The 21,673-nt window shown below is 42.2% G+C and overlaps 1 protein-coding gene and 1 pseudogene across 1 annotated transcript; one reads left to right on the top strand and one right to left on the bottom strand.

The window, feature by feature from the left end:
• Positions 1–7,291: 7,291 nt before the first annotated feature.
• Positions 7,292–8,227, bottom strand: LOC115641094 (annotated as a pseudogene).
• An 11,711-nt stretch (positions 8,228–19,938) lies between these two features.
• LOC115641093 (olfactory receptor 4D1-like) lies at positions 19,939–20,886 on the top strand. Its single transcript, XM_030544199.1, has one exon. The coding sequence runs from the start codon at positions 19,939–19,941 to the stop codon at positions 20,884–20,886; it is 948 nt and encodes a 315-aa protein (XP_030400059.1).
• The last annotated feature ends 787 nt before the right edge of the window (positions 20,887–21,673 follow it).

The raw sequence follows: 21,673 nt of genomic DNA, 5'->3' as shown, positions 1-21,673 counted from the left end.
TCTTTCTTTCTTTCTTTCTCAACATTTACGTTGTTTTTTCTCTTACTGCAAACAGCACTAAACTAAAAGGCTCATTGGGCTGCAGATGCAACTCTGCATGACATTTTGAAAATCTGTAATTCATATTAGTTGCCCAGCATGTGTAAATTGGCTGTAGCTCCTTTGGAGTCCGCATCCATGATGCCTACTCTGCAGTGTTAATCACCTACTTCATGTTAATTATCCACTTCATTTTAAGTGGTCTCCTACAACATGTGTGATCTCATTAGTGTAACAATATATCCTCTCTTGTGTTTAGCTTGGACACTCTGGTTCTCTTCTCTAAGACCCCAGGAAGAGAGGTCTGAGAAGTGTGAAAGCTTATGCCTTCCACCAGCAGAAATTGCTCCAATAAAAGATGTTACCTCACCTACCTTGTCTCTCTCAAAATCTTGACAAGTCTTGCCCTACAGGAAACCCATTTCCCACCCAACTTTACTCTTCAAGTATTCTTCTGTGCTCTCTGTCTGGTCCCAATGTACATGTAGACAACAGTAAAATTTAGATGTCTGTCTCAAAGTGATTTGTCAAGCAGGGTCAGTATCATCAGTCACATTTTCCAGATTGCACAAAGAGGGGAAATGACTGGTCTGAGGTCACACAGCTGCTCAGAAGAACAGAGCTCAGGTGTACTGACCCAGTCCTTTAGTCATGTTGCAATGACTGAGGAAGGATAGTCCATTCATTCAGATGCTAACCTGGAATCTCGGAGACCCAGCTCATTTCCCTGCTTTGCCACAAATTTCCTGTGTTATCTTGGGCACATCACTCTCTGGACCTCAGTTCCCATCTATAACATGGGTATAACAGCACGGCCCTGCCTTATAGGGGTGGGTGGAGGATAAATATAGTAAAGAGGTAGGGGTTAAAACCGAGGTGGTTGAAAATATTTGTTCTTTTTGAAAATTTTGACTTTTTCTAAAACTGAACATTTTAGTCTGAAAATTGCCAAAAACTATTAAATTAAATTTTCAGGCAAAATGTTTCTTTTTTCATATTTCATTTTTTTTAAAGAAAAACTGAAAAATTACAAGCATAGAAGAGGTATCATTTAAAAACTCATAGTTTGTTGACCAGTAATATCATGGCAAAATGGATGTAGCAGCGTTATATGTGAAGTTATAAACAAAAGATGAGCTCATGACTTAAAGTATGTTTTCTATATAAGCCTCAGGAGTGGACAAACCAGTTCCTCAAAGACAAAGAATAAGCCGAGGCCTCAGCCAGGTGTCAACAAGGTTGATGGGCCATTATCTGCTAAGTGGCCATGCTTTGGCAGAAAAGGGGACAGGGGCAAAATTCTACATTTTAGCAAAGAAACAACATGGAGTTCCCTTCCACAAAGACTGCCTGTTGCCTTGTTCTTGGATGGAAATGCTTCTCAAAAAGGGAACAGAACTATTAAAAAAAGGGTCAGACACCCCAAGACACTGCTCTCTCTCTCTCTCTCTCTCCCTGTCCATAGCATTCACTGCATCTAAGGAAATAAAGGAAGCTGTTGTTGGACTCTGGAGGACGGACCCTGACTTAAGGGGTTTGGTCAGTCAAACTGCTGGAAGCATGTGAGGAGAAAACTTTGCTTTGAATGTAATAAAGTTTGTTAAGTTAGGCAGCATATTATCTTTATTTTTCTTGTATCCATTTCTTTTATACTTCATTACTGGTACTCACTTCAAATCTATCTCTTTGTAGTTAATAAATTTATTTTATTGTTTTATCTAATCCAGTTTGTTTAAATTGAAGTGTCTGCATAACTATTTAAAATAATAAGCTAATATATTATTCCCTTCAAGGAATAACTGACTTAATGTATTTGGACTGTCCGGGAGAGGGCTGTGTTTAAGCAGGAGAGCTTGAGAGTGGCACCAGGTAGCAGAAAAAAATGGTCAGTGAGATTGAGACCACAATATGGAAGTCAAGCCACCCAGAGAGTGGGCAGAATCAAGGCCCGGAACCCCCATGTCCATTAAGACAGCCACCAGCAAGAGGGAGACATGAGTGATTCTCAATGGTGGCATATTGCAAGTGGGTATCTGATAATCGCAGAGTGGTCAAAGGACATGACAGCAAGGATGAAAAACTCCATGGAGCCCACACGAAGAGGAAGTAGGCCTGAGCATGGCAGCTAGAGAAGGAAATTCACCATATTGGTCAATATCTTGGGGATGAGCATGCTGGTGAGCAGGCTCGTCCAGGAGGAGAAGTTGGTGATGAACGGACATTATGGACTAGTGAGTCTGGAGAAGAAGGTCCAGAGATTCTGGCTTTGAGATTAACTTGTTATTTTACATTAATACTCCAGACTCCAGAAGGGGAGAATAATTTCAATGCATCAATTGTAGGCCTTTGTTTGACTGAGAAAGGAGAGAAACTGCGGAAATGTCAGAGTCTGACACCTGTTTGGTATTAGCCTTAAGTTCTATCCATAATCCTAACCCATATACAACAGGGATTTAAACATGGCTTTATCTTTAAATCTTCAGTGGGCCTACTCATGTGTTTAATGTTAAGAATGTGCTGAGGCGGTTTGTGGAATCAGGACCTTTGTACAGAATATTCAAAGGAAGTGAGTTTTGTTCAGTGCAGATCCTCAGCTGATGTAAAAGCAGCAAAGAATCCTGTGGCACCTTATAGACTAACAGACGTTTTGGAGCATGAGCTTTCGTGGGTGAATACCCACTTCGTCAGATGCATTTAGTGGAAATGTCCAGGGGCAGGTGTATATATGCAGGCAGGCTAGAGATAATGAGGTTAGTTCGATCAGGGAGGATGAGGCCCTGTTCTAGCAGTTGAGGTGTGAAAACCAAGGGAGGAGAAACTGGTTTTGTAGTTGGCAAGCCATTCACAGTCTTTGTTTAATCCTGAGCTGATAGTGTCAAATTTGCAGGTGAACTGAAGCTCAGCAGTTTCTCTTTGAAGTCTGGTCCTGAAGTTTTTTTGCTGCAGGATGGCTACCTTAAGGTCTGCTATAGTGTGGCCAGGGAGGTTGAAGTGTTCTCCTACAGGTTTTTGTATATTGCCATTCCTAATATCTGATTTGTGTCCGTTTATCCTTTTCCTTAGCGACTGTCCAGTTTGGCCGATGTACATAGCAGAGGGGCATTGCTGGCATATGATGGCATAGATTACATTGGTGTACGTGCTGGTGAATGAACCGGTTATGATATGGCTGATCTGGTTAGGTCCTGTGATGGTGTCGCTGGTGTAGATATGTTGGCAGAGTTGGCATCAAGGTTTGTTGCATGGATTGGTTCCTGAGCTAGAGATACTATGGTGCGGTGTGCAGTTACTGGTGAGAATATGTTTCAGGTTGGCAGGTTGCCTGTGGGGGAGGACTGGCCTGCCACCCAAGGCCTGTGAAAGTGTGGGACCATTGTCCAGGATGGGTTGTAGATCCCTGATGATGCGTTGGAGGGGTTTTAGCTGGGGACTGTATGTGATGGCCAGTGGACTCCTGTTGGTTTCTTCCTTGGGTTTGTCTTGCAGTAGGAGGCTTCTGGGTACACATCTGGCTCTGTTGATCTGTTTCTTTATTTCCTCATGCTGGTATTGTAGTTTTGAGAATGCTTGGAGGAGATTTTGTAGGTATTGGTCTCTGTCTGAGGGGTTAGAGCAAATGCGATTGTACCTCAGTGCTTGGCTGTAGACAATGGATCATGTGATGTGCCTGGGATGGAAGCTGGAGGCATGAAGGTAGGCATAGCGGTGGGTAGGTTTTCGATATACGGTGGTGTTAATGTGACCATCACTTATTTGCACCGTGGTGTCCAGGAAATGATGTAAATTCTCAGATTTCTATTGACTTCAGTGGAGCTAGAACCATGTATACCTGCTGAGGACTGACTCCTTGATTTTTAAGGATCCCAAGTGTGATACTTTCATTTATTCAGAGAAGCGAAAGAGATCATATTAAAAATGTATCCAGTCAAAACTGCTAAAAGTTCAGACAACGAGTACTTTTGATAAGTTGTTTGAACATGAGCGATGGTGTAAGATATAGTCATAAAAATCTTTACTAATTAACATTTAATAAGGACTACTTATAGGACAATCATGCTCTGGACATAGACAATCATTAACAGGAAAAGATACACATTAATGTTCATAAATTATCTATCTACGTATCTATCTAGCTAGTTAGCTAACATAATTCACAATCAAATAAAAATCCATCTTTATGACAAAGGAGGTTGTGTGTTAGGACAGGGAAAGGTCCTAGGGAATGTGAGGGAGATTCCCAAACCTGAGCCTTTCTTTTTGGGTGACAGATCTGAGGAACTGTCCCAAATTGAGGTGTCATTAGAGGAGGTTTTGGAACAAATTGATAAACTAAACAGTAATGTATCTGCAGGACCTGATGGTATTCACCCAAGAGTTCTGAAGGAACTCAAATGTGAAATTGCAGGACTTCTAACTCTCGTTTGTAACCTATCATTTAAATCAGCTTCTGTACCAAATGACTGGAGGATAGCTAATGTAGCACCAATTTTTAAAAAGGGTTCCAGAGATGACCCTGACAACTACAGGCAGGTAACCCTCACTTCATTACTGGGCAAATTGGTTGAAACTATCATAAAGAACAAAATTGTTGAACACATAGATGAACAAAATTTGTTGGGAAACAGTCAATATGTTTTGTAAAGGGAAATCATGCCTCACCAATCTACTAGAATTCTTTGAAGGGGTCAACAAGCATGCAGACAAAGGAGATCCAGTGGATATAGTGTATTTGGATTTTCAGAAAGCCTTTGACAAGGTCCCTCACCAAAGGCTCTTAAGCAAAATAAGCAGTCATAAGTTAAGAGGGAAAGTTCTCTCATGGATTGGTAACTGGTTAAAAGATAGGAAACAAAGGGTAGAAATTAACGATCAGTTTTCAGAATGGAGAGAGGTAAATAGTGGTGTCCCCCAGGGATCTGTACTGGGCCCAGTCCTATATAACATATTCATAAACGATTTGGAAAAAGGGGTAAACAGTGAGCTGGCAAAATTTACAGATGATACAAAACTACTCAAGATAGTTAAGTCTCTGGCAGACTGTGAAGAGCTACAAAAGGATTTCACAAAACTGAGTGACTAGGCAACAAAATGGCAGATGAAATTTCATGTTGATAAATGCAAACGAATTCTTTGGAAAACATAATCCTAAGTATATACATACAACGATTGGGTCTAAATTAGTTTTAACCACTCAAGAAAGAGATCTTGGAGTCATTGTGAATAGTTCTCTGAAATCATCCACTCAATGTGCAGCAGCAGTCAAAAAAGCCAAGAGAATGTTGGGAATCATCAAGAAAGGGATAGATAAAAAGATAGAAAATATCATATTGCCTCTATATAATTCCATGGTACACCCACACCTTGAATTCTGCATGCAGATGTGGTCACCCAATCTCAAAAAAGATATATTGGAATTGGAAAAGGTTCAGAAAAGGGCAACAAAAATGATTAAAGGTATAGAACAGCTTCCGTTTGAGTAGAGATTAATAAGACTGGGACTTTTCAGCTTGGAAAAGAGATGACTGAGGAGAGATATGATAGAGGTCTATAAAATCATGAGTGGTATAGAGAAAGTAAATAAGAAAGTGTTATTTACTCCTTCTCATAATACAAGAACAAGGGGCCACCAAATGAAATTAATAGGTAGCAGGTTTAAAACAAACACAAGAAAGTATTTTTTCATGCAATGCACTGTCAATCTCTGGAACTCCTTGCCAGACAGTGTTGTGAAGGCCAATTCTATAACAGGGTTCAAAAGGGAGCTAGATAGGTTAATGGAAGGTAGGTCCATCAATTGCTATTAGGCAGGATGGGCAGGAATGGTGTCCCTAGCCTCTGTTTGCCAGAAACTGGGATTGGGTGACAGGGCGTGGATGACTTGATGATAACCTGTCTGTTCATTCCCTTTGGGGCACCTGCCATTGGCCAATGTCAGAGGACAGGATACTGGGCTTGATGGACCTTTGGTCTGACCCAGTATGGCTGTTCTTATGGGCCTGTCTGGTCTGTCTGTCTATCTAATCACATGCTATTACATATATACTGGATGGCATATGGAACACCAAATCAGTGCATGTGATGGCACTTTTCCACTTACACCAAGGTTAGAACAAAATGACCCCAGACAAGTTACTTACCCCAGTGTTTATATTACTACTGAGTGTAGCCCAGAGACTTGGGCCAGAATATCATCAGTATTATAGTGGTGATGTCGGTGGATCTACTCTGCATTGGTGCTGGTCTAGCTGAGTTGGAAAATGTGACCCTTACATCTCTGTCACCCCCACTTTTTCCAGGGTGCTGTCACTCAAATCTGGATCCTTGTGTGTACTGGCTATTGGCCAAAACCTGATTTCTTTGAAGTCATGGCTAGACCTCAGTAACTTGAATGGGATGCAGTTTTGGCCTCATTATCCCTAGCCATATTTCTTTAGGAAACACTGGAAAACTTTTCTTTTCAGAACAGCCTTTCCACCACAGCACCAATGACACAGCTTTAAAATAATTGTTTAAGTTAAAGCGATAAAAACATGCCTCTCTGAGGTTCTTTGTTCTCCAACACATCATTAATAATACAATAATACCCCAACAATATAAACATAAAAATTTAAGCAGGAATTCAACCATGCAGAAATCTCTTTTGCACCCTTGTATCATTGTGGGGAGCGAGCCTTCAGTGCGCTCAGAAAAAAACCATCAACAAGATGATATATGGGCACTCCTGTGGAACCAAATACTCACTGTGTCCCTGGGCCATTCCACCTCCAAAACCACCTGGAAAAAAGAAACAAATCAAACCACCAACCAACCAGCTAAAGAAAAATAAATTAAAAAATAGAGAAACAAAGAACATGTGCATTGATACCTCAGTCTGACTTCTTATCTCTCAAAGTAAGAAGAGCAAGAGACCCCACTAAGGACTTTTGCTATGGCTACTGATATTATGTGCAAGGTGCTCATATAGCATGGTGATGGGTAACAGTATATAAACACTAGATAGATAGATAGATAGATAGATAGATAGATAGATAGATAGATAGATAGATAATGTTCTCATTTACTTTTATGTAAATGTATAATAACTCTTTTTTTCTCTTCGCTCAAGTTTGTCTGGATTTTTACTAGGATAAATACCCAATTCTGCATGAAGAGATAGCATGTTATGTTCTCATGGAGACAATAATATTGTCAGATAATTATATTTCTAAAGAAACACAGAATGAAATCATGATCAAAAGATAAATATGGACATTTAATTCCCAGTAAATAATCTCCAACCTATCAGTTTATTCAGTGCACCTTTTAGCTCCTTGTTCCTCATGCTGTAGATGATCGGATTAATCATTGGTGGCAACACAGAATAGAGAACAGCCACCAAGAGATTCTGAACTGATGGAGAGCTGGAGATCAGTTTCAGGTATGCAAAAATGGCAGTACAAAGGAACAAGGAGACCACAATGAGGTGAGGAAAGCAGGTGGAGAAGGCTTTATGTCAGCCCTGCTCAGAGGGGATTCTCACCACTGTGGTGAAGATCTGAACATATGACACAATTATGAAAACAAAGCAGCTTAACCATAAGAATAAACTAAAAATGAGAAACCCAAGTTCACTGAGGTCTGAACCAGAGCAGGCAAGTTTGAGGAGCTGGGGGATTTCACAGAAGAACTGATCCACCATCTTGCCGCCACAAAAGGATATTGCAAATGTGTTTCCAGTGTGCATTGCAGAGTAAAGAATAACACTGATCCAGGCACTGACTGCCATTTGGACACAAGCTCTCCTGTTCATCACAGTCTCATAGTACAGTGGTTGGCAGATGGCGATGTATCGATCATACGTCATAACGGTCAGTATGGCATAATCTGCTGAAGCAAAGAAGGCAAAGAGAAAGACTTGGGCAACACATCCAAAATAAGAAATCCATTTGGTGTTCATGAGGGAATTGGCCATGGATTTGGGGATGGTGACAGAGATGGAACCAAGATCCAGGATGGACAGATTCATGAGGAAGAAGTACATGGGGGTGTGAAGGTTGCGGTGGAGGGCTATGGCTGTGATAATGAGAAGGTTCCCCAGCAGGGATATCAGGTAAAGCACTAGAAACACCACAAAGTGTAAAATCTGAAGTTCCTGATTGTCAGAGAATCTCAGGAGAAGGAACTCGGTTACAGCGGTTTGGTTGGACATTTTCTTCCTCAGTACATCGTATGATGGCTGTGGAGGCAATGAGAAGGACAATGATCAGCATTAGGGTGATAGAGAGAATGACCCTGTTTCTTCTTACCCTAATACCTCATTATATGAATGTCAAAGGTACACAGAACTCGTCACTTGCAATGATTAGGTATTGTTAGTGCTCCTTGCCCCTGACAATTAATCAGTCTATTATCGCACGAATGTAAATTGGATCAGCTCCTTTAAAGTTAATGGATCTTTGTCGCTTTACTCCATCTGAGGATTTGGCCCAAGGTGTGGTTTGATAAAATACAGTGTGAAGAATGGAACAAGGCACACTCCAAACCCAACAGTTTTTTCAAAGATGGTACCTCTATTGTGACCATCACCAAGCTCACAGTTTGGTCAAGAAATTAATAGATTGAAATGCCAACACAGCCTGATTCCCACTTTGCAGGGCAATTGACATAGACTCCTCCAGCATCGTAAGTAGCAGCTCATCTGTAATGCTTCTACCTCAAGCTCTGTGCTTAGACGGCCGGCTGCCTGCTTCCAAACTGATTTATGGCAACAACTCCCAGCTGCACTTCTGCCTGCATCCCTCCATCATTGCTATGTTGTATCATTTACTCTGTGCAGTGCGGTGCAGTGGCTGTCAGGACACCGGGGCTCTGTTCTTGTCTCTGCCAGTGACCTGCTGTGTGACCTTGGACAAGTCATTTCCCCTCTTTCTGCCTCTGTTCCCCACCTCCTTCTCTGCTGTGTCTGCTAGGACAGTAAGGGCTTTTGGAAAGGGGCTGAGGGCAGATTTTCAAAGGCATTGAGGCACCGAGTGGGATTCTCAAAACATCTAGGCCCTCGACACCCTTTGAAATTAACGAGTTGTGAGCTCCTAGGTGCTTCTGAAAATCCCACTAGGTGCCGAAATACCTTTGGAAACATGGCCCCGTGTCTTGTTACGTATAAGTTCTGCACACTCATTTACACCATATATACTCAGCCAGCAGCAGTGTGAAGCTAGGCCAGGAGTTCAGGGTTCTACTTCCAGTGAGCTCCCGTATGTCCTTGAACGGGGTCAGGATAGACAGGGTTTGGTTGCTTGGTTCAGCTCCAGCTCAGGGTTAAAAGGGGCTAGTCTGTATAAAACACAGTCTCTGCACTATCAACTTTACCAGTTATTCAGTTGTTACCTTCTTGCAACTATCCCTTTGAAAGAGAAATCACACAGATGCAATAGAATAAATGGACTTGAAATTAATACTTTATCAGAGAATATTAATGTTCCCCAATTTATTTAAAGTTTAAGTAGGCTTGGAAATTTTTAGCTGTCTTTTATAATGGAGATTGTTTTTTCCAAACAACAACAAATCTCAGACTCTTTCTGCTTTTCTCAAACATTTTGGGTTTATTGTGTAAAAAATGTGAAAACCAAAAAAACCAAACATTTTTGGTTTGATTAAAAAAAATCCAGTTTTCACTAGAAAGTTTTCATTTGGCAAAAATTAAAAAAAAAATAGATTTTGCGTTTTTAGTGAAAAGTCAACCTTTTCCTGAGAGGCGGAAAAATTCCTATCAGCAGTAGATAATTGATTAAACTGAGAGTAAAGTCTTAACGAGTTCATATTGTAATTCATATTTACCATCTTAATTTTCCCCTGTATGTTGATCCCCAAACATATTTAATTGAAATAACAAACTTACTGTGCTGATCTTTGTGGATTTTTTCCCCAACATATGACGCATTCTGTCATCCAGCACCAGGACTCTTTGGTCAATATCTATCTATATACCACCTAGACGCTAAAGGCCAAGGTATCTGAGCATCCTTTCATCCCTCACTCTGTGACTAAACTAGACTCTCATCTGTTGCTTTCTGCAGGCGAGATGTGTGTACCTGGCTTTGATTTGTACTGGTATTAAAGGACTGAGACTGCAGGAAGGTGATTTATTCACTTCTATTTTCTAAAGGCTAGCAGGACTCACTCCCTGGAGCCCCGCACAGCTCAGCAGCAAAGGCCCAGCGGCAAGTGCATAGATGCCTTGGTGATAAAGCCAAAAGGGTACTTGTTATACTCTAATCTGATCCCCTGCCTATCACAGGGCCTACGATCTTCTCCAGGGTTCCTTGATTCCAGCCCAGCTTCTGTGTCATCTGTAGATCAGAATTACAAATGGATTTAGGCATCTAATTAGATGGAGACAGGCACTGACTGGCATTTATCAATGCTCCTATGTGAGCTAAGTGCCTAAATCCCATGGGCATTCAATGGGAGTTGGGTGCCTAAACTGTTGGTGCTATTGTAAATCCCAGTAGGCACTTATCAGCTTCTTTAGGCGTCTAAGGCCCTTTGTAATCCTGGCTCTGCATCTATTTTGTTGATTTCCAAGGCCTGGGCTTCTCTGCAATTCCAGAAAATGACATCATGGAATTGCAAAAGAGCCTAATGGAGTAACATATGTACATCTTGGGCTTCTAACTCCAAGATTCCCTTAAGAATCGCAATCTCACTTGATAGCACGTACAGCAGTCAGCAGTGACTAGAGAAAGGAGGTCAACACACCGGGAGCTCATGTGATCTAAGCCTGACTATGCACTATATTACCTCAACTCTCTGTGCCTCAGTTTACCAAAACAATTAATCTGAGGGATATTAACTTATATGGGAAGAACAACTCATAGAGTCATTTATTTAGAACTGATCCATGATTCAGTTTTGTTTGAGGTTTTAATGAATTTTCACAGATCTGGATGAAATATTTGTCCAGTTATTTTTTTAAAGACTTTCCTTGTTTTCCACAGGAACATAGGAATTGCCAGAGACCCGTGACCTAGGTCTGACTGGGGCCAGCCCCAGATCATGCACCACCCACAGCCTGGAGCAAAGATTGGAGAGTGGGGAGATCTCCCCCCAGTGCAGCAGCTGCAGCATTGACTGCCTGATTCTGCAGAGAGCCTGAGACAGTGGCTCTAGTAGATGGGAACTGCCCCACACATCTCTATGGGGTTTGAACTCCCAGACCTACTTCTCTGAGGACTCCAACAACCCCACCCCATCAGGGGGCTCAGTGTGCAGGGGGAGGGGAAGAGCACAGCAGTCCTGACCCTATCACCCAAGCAGATACACTCTGGCTGGGACTTAAGGACTGGGGAGACCACAATTGCTCCCTGCTTGTCTCCGGGCACCTTGCTGATCCCAAGGGTGGGGGAGAGTTACCCACCATCTCTTCCGGGAGAGAGCAGGGGTCCCATGCCACCATCCCACCCACCACTGACACTCCACGTGGGCAAAGCGTCAAGGGGGCAGAGTCCCATGCATGGCCCTGGAGTGTCTTGACCCAGCCCTGCGAGTCAGCAGAGCTTTATGTGACTAAGTGTGCCTCTTTCCAAAGGATCATGGAACAGCCCTGCTCAGGGAAGTGAGTCTTGGAGGGATAATAAGAGAGGTTCCCTGTGAGTTAGTGGCTGGTTGGAGACCTGCACCATAGCAGTTTAATTCATTCTCTTATCTAATGTAACCTTGAAGATTCTTGCAATCCATGCCAATATCTCACCCTACTGAGCTCTTTCTCTCAGTGATACCTTGTGGCAATGAGTTCCCCAGGTCAATGGATTTATGAGCTCTTCAGGAGAACTTCTTGAACATTTTCTATCTAAAGGTTTTGTTGGTCAGAAAATGCCATTTCATCAAAACAAAAACCTTTCTCAGGAAAGGGTTGGGTTCGATGAATCTTCTGGTTTAATATTTATTTGTTAAAGGCACAAAAATGGCTGAAATATCCTGTTCTGACATTTTCCAGCTTGAAATGTTTTTTTTCATTTTGATATCTCAGTTAATTTATACTAAAGAAAGGGTGAAAATAATTAAAAAGGTCAAAATCAAAGCAAAACTTTCCTCTGGAGCATGGGGTGCATTGCCTAGTGGGACCCACTGGCCATGCCTCAGCTGATCAGTTCCCTGCCTTGGACACTGGTGGCATCTCTGTCTCTTCCAGTCTTTGCCTGTGGAGAGAGTGTAGTCTGCTGAGGACTGAAATGCTTTAGTTTAACTAAAGTCTTTGGGCCTCAAGATGCGGGTAACTGAGTGAAGTTAAATGGCCTGTGATACACACAAGGTCAGAAGAGATGATCGAATGCCCCCTTATGGCCTTAAACTCTGTGAAACTATGAAAATTATCAAACTAAAATGTTTCCATTTACCGAATGTATTTATTTATTAATTTTTAGATTATATCTTAATCACTCAATGCTTAAACATCCAGGGTAACAGTTCTCTCATCACCTAAGTTTCTGACTTTGAGCATAAGCAATACCATCTCCTTCTAGGTGTTTGGAGTGATCCACAAACCAGAGAAGATAAGTATTCACCTGCACAGTGTTCATGCGGGGCCCAGTCTGGTAGGTCTGCTTAGAGGACACCTACCAGATTTGGTCCTATTCAGACCCTGTCTACCAGAAGCAGAGGAAAGGTTGATGAACTTGAAAACTTGCCCCATCCATCAATATTATCTGGCCCAATAAAAGATATCACCTACCTTGTCTTTCTCTCATAAAATGTGTTTAGCTGGTCAAACTTTTTGAGGGATTATTTTTTCTTTGAAAAACCGCATTTTAATTAAAGTTAAAAATATGCAAAAGTATTTTCAGAAATTGTGCAATTTTTTTTCAACTGACAACAAAAAACTGGGGAAAACCACATTTTTTGTGTTTCCTCCAATGCTACCCCTGTTTCCCTATGTTCAGCTCTTTTTATAAGGAAAACAAACTAATATTAATACTACTACTAATAGTAATAATTAATAAGATTGAAATACCAAAACCTGAACATTTTCAGTTAAAATCTTCATGAAAATTTTCAAACATTGAAAAAACGGTTCTTTTTATAAACTTAAATATTAAAATGTTTTTGAAATATTTCAAAAATAATTATAATAAATGTTTTTATTCCTGAATAATTCTATATTTTTAATAGTTGAAAGCTTGGAAAAGTGATTCAGTAAAAATGGCCTCTTCTTACTCAACACACAGATCTACTAACCATGTGTAGCCGAGTCAGATTTTCAGCAACAAATATAAATAAATAAATTGTAAATACTGTTACTCCTGTCGGCCCTTCAAAGTCAACACAGATCTGGGAAACTGACTGGTGGCTATTCCTGGCTGGTATATTGGCAACAGAGTTGTGAACAGATTTTTCATCAATGATTCCTTTGCGAAATGACAGAAAGTAGCAGCAGTGCACAGGGGTACATGACAGCAGGGTGTGAAGGAGATGGGGCTGCACAGGGGTACATGTAAGCAGAGTGTGAAGGAGAGGGGGCTGCACAGCTTAAAGCTTGGTATTGCCTATAGAGCGTTTGTTGCTGGTGATGATGACAAAGAAGTTGAGACACAGCTTCACGCTCAGGTCCCAGGCTGAGCTCACAGAAACGCAGGTAGGGAATTAAAGTTTAATTTGTAAACTGATGAAGTGTCCAAATGGCCCGGATTAAGTCATTTTACAAGCACATTTCAGAACGTTGTACAATAGAACCTAGAAGCTGTCCTCAGTGAGCAGAAGGTGGGATGTCAAAGGAGTCTGATGAATCTGAATATTTTTCCTTTAATAGCCACTCATGATTTTTGTTGTTGTTTTATTGTGTTGGTGATTTAGTGCCTATGAGCCCCAGTCCTGGGCCAGGACTCCATTGTGCAAGGTGCTGCACAAACACAGAACAAAAAGACCATCTCAGGCCCAAGGAGCTTAACTCCATGCCCTTCTGGAACTAGCCTAGGACCCAGAAGGATTGACTCCTTTCCTTCTGCTCTAACCCTGGATCACATTTCTCTCCCAGTGCCAGCAATAAAACTTACTGGAATTCCCTCAGACTGAGGCACTCAAATGTCCATTTCTTTCTCTACACCCCAAATACTTCTCTTGTGTCCACCTTGCCCGGCAGGGGAACTCCAGAGCAGGCTGAGTTTGGGCGGCTAAAATAAACATGTAACCGAACCGAACCACTCCAGGGATTTCTTAAAGATTCTGCTTGTGGCAGACTCCCTAAATTTCCAAAGAGTCAGGTCCCCTAATCCTGCCAGGAAAGCAGAGGGATATTTCAGAGACTCTTTCATCCTAGAGCCAGCCTTACCTCATGTATCAGCTATTATATAAGAGGAAGATTTCTGGGGCTGTCATAAACAGATAGTTAAGGGTTAATAGAACAGGAGTGCTTCATGTCTATATTGACTGTAAAGGGTTAACAAGTTCAGTGAACCTGGCTGTCACTTGACCAAAGGACCAATCAGGGGATAGGATACTTTCAAACCTTGAGGGAGGGAAGTTTTTGTGTGTGCTGTTAGATTTTGGTGGTTGTTCTCTCTGGGTTCTGAGAGTGACCAGACGTGCAACAAGGTTTCTCTCAAATCTCCCTGATACAGGTTCTTATAGATTCAAAATAGTAAGTACTAGGTGATAAGGCGAGTTAGGCTTATGTTTGTTTTCTTTATTTGCAAATGTGTATTTGGTTGGAAGGAGTTCAAATTTGTATTTTGCTGAAAGGATTTTACTTTGTACTTGTATACTTAGGCTGGGAGGGTATTCCCAGTGTCTATAGCTGAAAGACCCTGTAACATATTCCATCTTAAATTTACAAAGATAATTTTTACTGGTTTTTTCTTTCTTTAATTAAAAGCTTTTCTTATTTAAGAACCTGATTGTTTTTTCATTCTGGTGAGACCCCAGGGGACTGGGTCTGGATCCACCAGGGAATTGGTGGGGAGAAAGGAGGGAAGAAAGAGAGAAAGGTTAATTTTCTTTCTGTGTTAGGATTACTTTCTCTCTCAGGAAGAGTCTGGGAGAGGGGGAGAGAAGGAAGGGGGAAGGTGAATTTTCCTCTCTGTTTTAAGATTCAAGGAGTTTGAATCACAGTGATCTTCCAGGGTAACCCAGGGAGGGGAAGCCTGGGAGAGGCAACGGTGAGGGAAAGGGTTTACTTTCCTTGTGTTAAGATCCAGAGGGACTGGGTCTTGGGGGTCCCCGGGCAAGGTTTTGGGGGGGACCGGAGTGTACCAGGCACTGGAATTCCAGGTTGGTGGCAGCGCTAGAAGTACTAAGCTGGTAATTGAGCTTAGAGGAATTCATGCTGGTACCCCATCTTTTGGACGCTAAGGTTCAGAGTGGGGATTATAGCATGAGGGGGGCTGTCTCATTTTTGGAACCAGGTCCACTTCCCCAGCCTCTCAGCACAGCAATGATCAACTCTGAGATGTAACTTCCCCAGCCTTTCTTGCTTATTTGGAGGCAACTGGCTATGAGACCATGCACACGGCAGGTTATGGGAGGTATTGACTCTTGATTCCTAAACTGTGCAATGTGATATTAGGGATAGGCATTGTTACTGCCAGATAGGGGGATGCTCAGAGCCCATAGTGAGAAGGAAGGAGAGCTCTGGTTGGGGCCATCACACTGAGCACTTGTACTGTTTTCTGTTTGAAAGGGTTATTACAGCTATTGGTGGGGCTGTCAGAGACAAAGAGTTTGGAGGATAATAGCCCACAGACCCATTCTTCTTCACCGAGGCCCAAACCCGCTCTCAGCAACCCTGAAATTCTTGCTATGATCCTCGGAAACCTTCCTGTGATTAGCTGTGTCCCTAGGTTCTCCCACAGCAGATAATCTGTGGAGCTCAGATCTCCAGGGCAGGTTAGAGCTGGGAAACAAACCCCAGGGAAGTGCCCAGATTGATGGATAAAACCATAGTGAGATTCCCACCATGGGTTTCGTTATTTCTTTCTCTTAGTATAGTCCAGGTTCTGTGGCTCTCCAGCAGCTGTGGACTGGAGTGGTCAAAGTAAACCCGCATCAGAACTGAAGGTGGAATTTGGCACCTAACTCTTCTGGGTTCCTTTAAGAATCTCAGCCTTGGAGCCCACGAAAACAGCCCAGATTCACACTAAGGGCTGGACTAAGAAAAAACACAGGTGCCTCACTGCTACTCTCAGAGTCTAAGTCCAACATCTCGGTGCTGCTGGCATTCACAGCCCCCCACTTAGATTCACAGTGGACCAGAGGTGCCTCATGGCTATTTTTGGTGCCAAAGTCCATCATTTTCTGCCACTCATATTCACAAACCCTGCTTATCTGCCACTTGTATTCACAAATCATGCTTAGCTGCCCCGTGGGCATCTAAACTCACTCGGCACTTAGATTTCTGCTGTAAAAGTTCCCCAGGAACCTAAGTTTACTCCACTGGGCACCTCCAGGCAGGTCAATGCCTCAACCCCAGTGTGTCTCACAAAGCAGAGGAAGATGGGTGGAGGAACGGCTCTCCTCCCAGCAGCTGAGCTCAGAGCTCAACTACTGAACAGGGGCCCATTCATAATCAAATCAGAGGAAGTGGGGTGGTGCAATATGCCAGGGGAGAAAGGACTTTAACAGGGGTCTCCCACAGCCCACGTGAGAGCCCTAAACCCTGGGCTAAATACTATAAGCTGATGGGTGCTGCTGCCTTCCCCTCTGGCATGTCTTGCCAAAAAATGTTGTAGATGCCTAGCTCCAGTGGAGAGGTCCTGGCTGTGGATTCTGTAGCCCAGAGTTAGGCTCCAAGCTCTGTGAGAAGGGTGGGGTAGAGCACTCACCCCTTTCTGTGCCATCTCCCATCGTAAACACAGGCAGTGAGCCCTTCAGCATGCTGGCTTTTGTGAATCCCTTTCTTAGACACCAACCTCTTCCCATTTGTTAGGGAGCTTGGGCACTGAACTCAGGCATTGTGAATCCCAAGGAGTTTTTTTAATTGTCTGAAAGCCAAAGTCCCATTGTGAATCCAGCCCTAAGGTCCTCAAATGGATTGTTTGGTAAACTGTGCACAAGCAAATATGCATTTTAGCACAGGCAAAATGTAAATGTATACACAAAGAATGCAGGTGGCTCTTAAAGGGTGGGGGAGTCTATCCTGGGAAGCAAGGACTCTGAAAAGGATTAGGGGATCATGGTGTATAATGAGCAGAACATAAGAGCCTAAGGTGACACTCTGGCCAAAACAAAAATGATCCTTGGATGGATAAACAGGGGAATCTAAAGCACTTATGCAACCTCTGCTGGAATAGAGAGTCCAGTTTTAGTGCCACAGTTGAGGGAAGATGTTAAAAAATGTGGAGAGGGTTCAGAGGAGAGCCACTAGAATGATTAAAGGATTGGAAAATGTATCTCTTAGTGATAAACCCAACGAGCTCAGTCCATTCAGTTTAAGAAAGAGAAGGATAAGGGGTGACTTGATTACAGGCTACGTAAGTGTCTATACAGGGAACAAATATTTAATAATGGGCTCTTCAATGTAGCTGAAAAAGGTCTTACATGATTAAGTGTCTGAAAGTTGAAGCTAGACAAATTCAGACTGAAAATAAGGTGCAAATTTGTAACTGTGAGAGTTATTGACCCTTGGCATCTTCTTGATCAGGCCCGGCTCAAGCTCAGGAGGATTTCAGAGAGTCTTTGATGTTAGTGCCAGTCTCAGTGCATGGGTCAGATATGTATAAGGGGAAGATTTCTGGGGCTTTCTCTTCTTTGGAATATGATTTCCTTCCCCTGCCTATTCGGAGAGCAATGGTCAGCTTTGAAATGTGACTTCCCCTGGTCATCCTTAAGCATTAAGAGGCAGCCGGATCTGATACCACCGGCACAGCAGATTGCACGAGGCAGTGACTGTTTTTGTAAATAACCTACAAAGTACAATTAGCCATAGGCTTTGTTACTGAAGGGGGGAAGAGGTGGGTGGGAGGCTTTTCAAATGTAGGCTTGAGTATTAGAGAAGTCTAAGTGATTTAGGAGTACATCAGCCCACTGAGCCTTTACTACCAAAACTATCTGACACCTTCGTAAGACTAACTCTGTCTGACAAGGCTTCTCCTTAGGCAACAGCTCTATGCTGCTGTGATCTGAAAGCCATTTTCTCTGGGGCTGGCTGGAGCTTGGAAGTTAAACCAGATAAAGCCAAGGGAAGTGCCCACATCTGCTTATGAAACCTAAGTGAGATTCCCTGCACCTAATTCTCTTATTCCGCTTTGATGATCCTAGACTGAGAAGTGATATGTGTTATGGAAGGCCCCAGAATGTGTCCATGGTAGGACAGAAATTGAACCCAACTCCCTAGAATTCACAGCCAGTGATTTACTCATAAAGCCTTCCTCCCTCTCTCCTCCCAGCACAGAGCACTGTCATTTAAGAATGAGATATTTATTTAGGGCTGGCTGATATTTTCAGCTCTCGGGATTTTCAAAAATACTAGTGTGAGTTGAGTGTCCATAATACCATGGCAGCTTTGAATATTTCATTGTAGATGAATACCTGAAAATCTTTAAGTGTTCATAGTTTTTCAATGGAGATGTCTGAAGCTTAGCACTAGAATGCATGTGTACCAAAATACAGAGACGTGATTTTTTCAGAAATCTTGAGCAAAAGCTATTCCTGCTAAAGCCAATCAGACTTAATTCCTTTTCTTTATGTAGCCACTCTAAGGGGTCAAAGACCATTGTTTTGTTAAGGCAGGATAGAGGAATTCAGTACCTCTGATGGGGTAGAGAACCCCAAACTATCTGCCTCTCTCTTTCTTTCACCTAAAAACGCCAACACTTTTGGGCCTCTGGGAGAGATCCTGACCACATAAGAATCAGTCGCCATCTTGCTGGAAGACAGTGTGTGAGAAAGGCCAACTTGAGCAAAGCTTTGAACCAAAATTTGCTAAATAAATCTTTAGACTTTTACCTGCATGTTCGCATTTTTATTTGCTGATCACCATTTCTAACTTTGTGTCTTATACTTGAATTCACTAAAAGTCCTGTCTTCTTTTTTTTATAAATTGGTTTCATTTTGTAATCTAAACTAATCCAATGCTATGTTTCAACTGAACTGTTTGGTAACTCCAGTTAAACTAGCAAAACTATTTTATATTGACTCTGTATAGAAGCAATGAACCTTTAATATCTGAACTGTGCAGAAGAGGGGCAGGACAGTGCAGAACACAGGTTTTTGGTAAAATTCAGGACTGGGAGAATGCTGGGGTTACCTGCAAGTAGTAATCAAGGCTGGTGGAAGCCAGGGTGTGATTGGTATGCTGTTGACAGGCTGCTGAGGTCAGAGCTGCTGGTCCAGCACTGCAGCTCTACATAGACACTGAGGAGGTGACACCGACAAGCTGGTAAGCCGGTTGTGAGAGTCCCAGGTTGGGAGCTACAACACCAAAGCATTGTAAGGCACCCAGGGTTATGGGGAGGGCTGACACAAACCTCACTGGTCTGGATGGCACCCCAGAACGTGACAGACACCCCTGATGAGAACCCCTGGTCTATGAGTATGCCCACTTTGCAAATACACCTTCTTCCCAACCCTGAGCCTCTAGGCCACATGAGGAATCTGTGGCCAATGTGAGCTGTGCACTATCAGGGCTTCAGGAAGATGAATGGAGACAGTTGTTAGCAGGGGGCATTTTGAGTGTGTAGGTTGCTCCTGTTCACTCCCAAAGACCCCACATTGGAGATGACCACTGGTGGAGCTCAGAAGTTCTGCTGATGCAGGGGTACTCACCATTGGGGCAGAGTACACAGTCTGGAATTTGGTAAACAAAGAAAATTTCCAAGTAAGTGTATCAGTTAACATGGAGTTAATATTATTTTAATAACAGTAATGTACTGGGATTGCATCATAATTATTATTATCACTGTTCCTTCTTCAGGCATATTTTGAGGTTAATAAATGGAGAAGAAGAACTTCACCACCCCAGTGACAGAATTTGTCCTCTTGGGCCTCACTCAGAGACCTGAGCTGCAGTCATTCCTTTATGTGACTTTCTTCATAGTCTACATTAACACCTGGCTGGGAAACTTCATTATCATCACCACTGTGATCTCTGACTATCAGCTCCACACCTCCATGTATATCCTGCTGCCCATCTTGGCTTTCCTAGATATCAGCAAATCATCAGTCAGTACTCCAAAATTACTCTCAGTTCTCCTCTCACAGCATAAAACCATCTCATTCAATGAATGCATCCTTCAGATGTTTTTCTTCCACTTCTTTGCTGGCACTATGAGGTTTTGCCTTGTGGGAACGGTGGTCGATCGGTACGTGGCCATCTATAAACCACTGCAGTACTTGACTATCGTGAACCGGGGTGTATGCATGACGATAGTGGCACTGGCATGGCTGGTTGGATTGGTTCACTCTGCTATTCGGACTGGACTGCTTCTCCAGTTACCGTTCTGTGGTCCAAACATCCTGGACAATTTCTACTGTGATGTCCCACAAGTTATCAAACTGGCCTGCACCAACACTCACTTGGCTGAAATGCAGATGAATTTCAACAGTGGGTTAGTGATCATTATATTATTCATCATTCTGCTTATTTCTTACACCATCATCTTAATCAAGATCAGGACACATGTCACGGAAGGGAAGCACAAGGCTCTGTCCACCTGTGGAACCCAGATCACTGTGATGTGTTTGCAATTCATACCCAGCATCTTTATCTATGCTTTGCCTGTCAAGCAGTTCGCCCTGCATAAGGTGGTCTCAGTCATTTACTTTGTAATCACCCCAATGCTGAACCCGATGGTCTACACCCTGAGAAACGCTGAGATGAAGAAGGCCATCAGGAGACTATTGAACAGAATGCTGTTCTCACGGTGGGAAAGACAGATATAATTTATCTCTCAATGTCCATTTGTGTTAAAAACTTGATCTCAGTCATATATCAGAGATCAGATATATGTGGCACATGAAATGTGTGTGTGATCAAATAAGATCAAATCCTGCACACTCATGAGAATCTCAGTTCACAAATGCATAATAAATGGAGAGCCAGAAGCTCCATATAAGGAAGAAAAGCAGTCAGTGGAAATAAGACGTAGCTCCATATCAGTAAATAGTCCAGATCCCCAGCTGGAGGAAATAGGTGCATCTCACTAAATGACTTCCACTACCTAGGGCTTTGACACTGAGAACTGCTGGTCAAAATTATTCTAAGAATGGTTTCAACTAATGAGGAATCCATGAAAATAAATATCTTCTAAAAAAATCTGTTGAATAAATTTTGTATCCTAACTAATGGACTGATTGTGATGAAGAAATTACTATCAAATGTTCCAATAATGAATAAGGTCATTTTTTACTTTATGGCTAATTCTATTATCCCTTATACATATACAGCACTTATCTGCATTTATCATGTGAAGTCTCATAAAAATCTTTTAATAGTCTTCACAACTTACTTTAAAAAATTACTTGGTTTTACTTCTCTTGCTATTTCTATTTCTAACCCTAACTTCACAGGTTAAACTGAAGTTTTCTTTGCTTCTTTTTTCTGCTAATCCTGATACAGAATGGGAGTAGAATGGGAAACATTTTTGATGGATTTTTTAATAATTCTCCTTTTCTTTCATAATATACATATTTTGATTTTTCCACATTTACTCCTTTTCCACATTTACTC

The sequence above is a fragment of the Gopherus evgoodei genome, unplaced genomic scaffold (assembly GCF_007399415.2).
Source record: "Gopherus evgoodei ecotype Sinaloan lineage unplaced genomic scaffold, rGopEvg1_v1.p scaffold_33_arrow_ctg1, whole genome shotgun sequence".
Taxonomy (NCBI): domain Eukaryota; kingdom Metazoa; phylum Chordata; order Testudines; family Testudinidae; genus Gopherus; species Gopherus evgoodei.
This window is presented reverse-complemented; position numbering and strand designations above follow the sequence as displayed.